This window comes from Mandrillus leucophaeus, unplaced genomic scaffold (genome assembly GCF_000951045.1).
Source record: "Mandrillus leucophaeus isolate KB7577 unplaced genomic scaffold, Mleu.le_1.0 Scaffold204, whole genome shotgun sequence".
Lineage (NCBI taxonomy): Eukaryota > Metazoa > Chordata > Mammalia > Primates > Cercopithecidae > Mandrillus > Mandrillus leucophaeus.
Genome location: NW_012102077.1, coordinates 3,309,156 through 3,314,854, shown reverse-complemented (window position 1 = coordinate 3,314,854; position 5,699 = coordinate 3,309,156). Strand labels below are relative to the sequence as shown.

The following is a 5,699-nucleotide window of genomic DNA, read 5'->3' as shown; positions in this document are numbered from 1 at the left end:
GGGAGAGAGAAAAAGCGGGAACCGGGCGCCGCCGCTTCACCATCGGGAGGAGATTCCCTCCCGGCCCCTCCTGGATCCCACTGCAGGGACCCTTTCGGGCTAGTGCCCAGACTGGGAGAGTCCCCGGGCGCATCACAGCCCCTTCCAACTTCCTTTTTCCCATCCTCAGTTCGGATGGCAAGTGGCCACCCGCCGGGTTTGCAGTTGGAGGGGAGTCTGCGTGCAAAACTTACGGTCGGCGGCGGCCACCCCTCCGCGGGAGGCGGTCAGACTCTGGAGCCACACGGCCAGGGCCAGCAGGAGCAGGGCTTTGCTCTCCATCTCGGGGCGCGTCCCTCTGGAGGAGCTGCAAGGCGCGGACGGACTGATGAGCCGGCTGAGCCGGGGGCGGGAGAGGGCTGGAGCCGCGGTCCGGCGCTGGGCAAGTCGCCCTTTAAAGGGGAGGGCAGGGCAGCTAGAAGTGGACAGCTTTCCCTTGAGGAGGAGGAAGAGAGGGAATCGAGTCTGACACTGTTTTCACGCCACGGCTGCTTATGTGACTGGAAATATGCAAATAAACCTCATCACCTATTGGCTATAAAATCATAAGTTGGGGGGAGGGCCCTAAATTCACTTCTGAACGTTTGAGCAAACCAGTAATGAGGATCAACCCTGCCAACGAGAAGAGGAGGAAAGGGCAGACGGAAAAATTTGCTTTGTTAGGCTCCTGTTCGCTTAGCCTAAGGGTTTCCACTCTCCCCGGGGCCCCCTGTCTAAGCACCAAACACAGGTTTATATCGATTCACGTTAAATACTCAACAATCACCTGTTTTCCAAGGAGGGAAAGTTTAGCTGTTAAATTACATTTGGCCGGCACTTTAATACACCTCTCTTTTGATGAATCCTGTTTGTCACTTGCAGTCCTCCCTCCCTCACCCGGCACCCACCCCCACCCCCGCAAAGTCAATGTAGGGATACAGGGACACACATTGCGTCCCAGCTTGTGCTCGTACAATCTGGTGTTTTAACATTGGCAAGATGGATCAGCTTATGTGATGGAGAAAAACCTACTTGCTCTAACTAGTTTCTAATTTTTGCCTCATGCAAATTATTCTCAATCCTCAAACTCATCAAGGAATGCAAGGATAATATTTTGTGTTCAGAGGCAGAACATCGAGGTCAAATAATCTAAAGCCGTATTGAGTTATAAGTGAAAGAAGATAGTCACAAATGACACATATTGTATGATTCCATTTAAAGTGTCCACAAATAGACAAATCTATAGAGACCAAAAGTAGATCAGTGGTTGCCTGGGGCTGGGTAATTAATAGGGGAGGGGAAGAATAGAGAGATTTTGGGGGAGTTGATGACAATGTTCTAGATTACGTTATGGTGCTGATGCACAGCTCTGTAAATATACTAAAAGCATTAGAATTGTGCACTTTAAATGGGAGAATTATATAGTGTGTAAATTATAGGTCAATACAGCTATTTTTAAATGGGTAAGAGGCATGCACAAAAAATAAGAAAAAAAAAATTGGATACTGTGCTTTTCTGCCAAAATGCTTGGAATACTTTTAAATATCTTTTTAAATATAAGGGATTTATATTAGCCAGGAAGGACAATGAAGTGTATCCCCAACCGCCTCTCAGTTTATGGCTGAGAAACTGACTCATCAAATCAGAACCTCCAATCTACTACATTTATAGTCTGAATATTTTTAATGTCCACTTTTACTCATCCCACCCTCCATCACACACACGCACAAACACAATGTACAATTGTAGGTTAGAACAATGAAAAGCTTTTTTAAAAACTGGGCTCGCTTTTTAAGTTTTTCTCGAAAAATGAAATAAAAGTTGATAATACCCAAATATTTCAAAAGTCTGTATTCTGCACAACAGAGTTCTATCTTTAAGTTGATGCATTCCGTGCCACAACACAACAGGCTGTCTCGTATTGCAATTATTACACAATGTACTGTGCACATTCACTCTATCCTACAAAGTATGTAGAGAATCTTGAAACCTGCCAAAAATTAAACTTCGCAAAACTTTAGAAGTGGCAGAACAGACCATGCAAGGGATGAATAACTATGATGTGGCCGTCCTCCAAAAATCATGTAGTAAACTCTAATTTTAAAAAATGACAGAAGATGAGTACAATTGCATTGGATGTGTTCATGGTGTGAATGGCATATAAACAGACGTGCAGAAATGCCTGCTATCTTATATAGAATACTCCTGCAGCCTATTTTCATGCATAAATGTCTTTTGATAAGACAACCAAACTAAACTGCACTTCTGTGCCTTTCAGAAAACTGCAAGGAGATTTTATGTAATTGCTAAGGTAAAGTCTTATACTTATAACGTATTTTTAAAATGATTTCCCGGGCTAACCAGATAACAAAATTAAAGCCCTCAAGAGTTGGAGGATATATAATATTTAAATATGAATTCAGTTTGAAGTGAACTATGCCATTAGCACGTCCAGTAGAGTTGAAGAGATTTCCAGGAAGACTTAATTTATAGCAGCTTAGCCTGGTTAAAAAAAAAAAAAAGAAAAGAAAAGCAAGCCAGGTTGGCTCCTCTCCCAGGGCAAGCGCCGAGCAGGTGGGTGTGGCGGCAACACTCTCTCCTGATTGGCTGCGCTGGGAGCGATCAGGTGCCTGCCTTCTAACGCAGAAACTCACATGATCTCCAGGTCAGGATTGCATGTGCGTTAGTGAGGCGACTCATCCAAACTTCCGCGAGGTTACTCGGCCTTCAGTAGCTAAAGGCTTGACTTTTTCCATAATTGGCATTTCCTTTATAACAAACTAAGTTTTAGGTGAGAAGAAGCTAACGTTATCCCTGTAGCAGGACACTTGCCCCTGGGACACGTTTAGAACGACCTAAGTAAAAAGTCTAATGTGCATACTTAATGAAACAACTTGAAGTTCTGGGTGCAGGGAAGCATTATTTAGCCAGCCAGCCAGCTAGCTAGCTAGCTAGCTTATTTTGATTGAAGGCCTGCTAATTGCACTGGGCACTTTTCATCTTCTCCTGCGTTTAATCATTACAAAAGTACTCCAAACTCGATAATATTACCCTTCTACAGATGAGGGAAGATGAAATTCAGGGAAGATTAAATAACAGCAACCACAAATCATAAGATGTTTTTTCTTTGGCGATCCCAGGAGAGAAGGAAAAAATGTATTTCATGTGCTATATTTTAATGTTGCAGCAGTTGCAAACAGGAGTAGCCTGGGAATCAGACTTTTTTTGTACACATATATTTTAATGTAGATTTTTATTTTGTGGCTTTCTTACTAAAGTAAAATACAATGAAATGTGTAAGTAGGCTCTAAAGATCATCAGTACTGAGTTGGATCTTGTCCTTATAAAAATTATAATTAATGTAAGAAAACATACTGATACAAATAAAATATATAAACGCAAAGTCATAAATATTAAAAAATATTCTAAAATCTGTTGACTTTTTAAATAAGAAAAAACAAAGATGTTTACTAAAAATTGTCATAAAAGGCTTTGCCACCACTGCCTACTCACATGTGTCCCTTAAATTGTAGCACAAACTGACTCTGAACAGAAATGATAATGTGTTGCTGAAGGGAAGGATGAAGTTGAGGCTGGCAGCTCTTGGATCTGGAGATGTTGTAGGATAGGGGAAAAAATAATATAATCAGCATTAAAAGATTTGTCTGAATAAAATTAAGAAGATACATTTCAAAATAATTTTTAAAAAGAGAGCATTCTTTTAAAAGCCAGTGCACTGCAATAATGCATCCAGGAAGAGACTTCTCTTTGCCAACATGGTGAAACCCCGTCTGTATTACAAATACAAAAATTAGCCAGGCGTGGTGGCAGGTGCCTGTAATCCCAGCTACTCAGGAGTCTGAGGCGCCAGAATTGCTTCAACCCAGGAGGTGGAGGTTGCAGTGAGCTGAGATCACACCACTGGACTCCAGCCTGGACTACAGAGTGAGACCCTGCCTCAAAAAAAAATAAAAAATAAAAAATAAAAGAAAAAGAATAGAGCACACTATCCAGATGATGTCCCAGAGGAACTGGGGAACCAAGGGGGAGCAGGATGCAAACCTTTCCTAGAAGACAGCTCACACACAATAAAGATTATCCCACAAATAACCCATTGGATTTCTAATTCATGTTCATTTATAAGTAGTTTCCCCCTTTTTCAAAACAAAACCAAACAAAATTAAAAATTTAAGTCCGTGTAGATGAAAGAAAACTTTGAGACCCAGTTAATGATTGGAATACGGAACATCATGAATGTGTTTTGCTGATGGTTTCACATTCAGAGATAACTTCAGACCCATGTCAAAGGCCTGCTCTGAAAATGAGCTTAGCCCCATTTAGCAGAAGATGAGTTTGAGATGCCCCCTGCTGACTTCCTGGTGATACTGTAATGTCCCAAAAAAGCCCTTGTAACAGGCTTGAAAAAGAATTGACTTAATGAATGAATATACTCTAAACTCTTATATTGTTATTTGAGCCGCCTTTTTTTCCTTTTTCTTTCTTTTTCTTTTTTTGAGACAGAGTCTTGCTCTGTCACCCAGGCTGAAGTGCAGTAGCACAACCAGGGTTCACTGCAGCCTGAAACTCCTAGGCTCAAGCAATTCTCCCACCTCAGCCTCCCGAGTAGCTGGGACCACAGGTGTGTACCATCATGCCCGGCTAATTTTTGTATTTTTAGTAGAGATGGGGGTCTTGCTGTGCCCAGGCTGGTCTCGAACTCCTGGGCTCAAGTGATCCACCTGCTCAGCCTCCCAAAGTGCTGGTATTACTAGCGTGAGGCACTGGGCCAGATCTGAGCTTTCTTGTTTCTTTCGTTCAACCATAAGTAACCCGAAGGGAGGTATTGCTCTTTCCGTGTCTGGGGTATTTCCCGCAGCATCTACTGGTGCTGGGAAGTTAGGAGGTTCTTAGCCAATAGTTGTTGGGTGAATTAACAACACTGAGTAAAAGATGATCCAGTGTCAAATGGGGGAGAAAGCAGGGTTCCTTTTATTTTAAACTTTCACTAGATTTATTAATTATGAATCTACAATCACAAAACCACAAACACACACATACATACATAGACACATAATTAAGTTTACGTAGCCCAAATTTGGGTTAGAAAAATAGAGGGCAACTTCATTTGATTGGAAATTTTGTTGGCATCATATCATTCTCTTCTTATTTATTTATTTATTTATTTGAGACAAAGTCTTGCTCTGTCACCCAGGCTGGAGTGCAGTGGTGCAACCATGGCTCACTGCAGCCTCTACCTCCTGAGCCAAGGCAATCCTCCCAGGCTCAGGCAATCCTCCTACCCCAGTCTCCTGAGTAGCTGGGACTACCAGCGTGTACCACCACACCTGGTTCATTAAATTTTTTTTTTATTTTTGTATAGATGGAGGTCTCCCTATGTTGCCCAGGCAGTCTCAAACTCCTGGGTTCAAGTGATCCTGCTGCCTCATCTTCCCAAAGTGCTGGGATTACAGGTGTGAGCCACCTCATTCAGCCTCTTCTTCCAATTAACTCTTTAGTTGAAAAAGTAATCTGTTGTTAACCAAAAACAAAAACACTAAAATCGAAATTTCAAGCAGTGCAAAATTATGTACAATGAAACAAAAATCTTTCTCTGATCTAAGACTTCCAATCCCCTAGTCATTCTCCACATGCTGCTAGTTTCCTTTCTTAAAAAGTTTACC

At 42.0% G+C, this 5,699-nt stretch overlaps 1 protein-coding gene across 1 annotated transcript in view; it reads right to left on the bottom strand.

The window, feature by feature from the left end:
• LPL (lipoprotein lipase) overlaps positions 1–886 on the bottom strand; it is a 29,516-nt gene extending 28,630 nt beyond the window's left edge. The window contains exons 1-2 of the mRNA XM_011979622.1: positions 806–886; positions 234–474 (exon numbers count right to left, since the gene is read on the bottom strand). Of these exons, the coding sequence (XP_011835012.1) occupies positions 234–321 (88 nt within the window). The 5' untranslated portion in view covers positions 322–474; positions 806–886. The remainder of the gene's footprint in view (positions 1–233; positions 475–805) is intronic.
• Between the last annotated feature and the right edge of the window lie 4,813 nt (positions 887–5,699).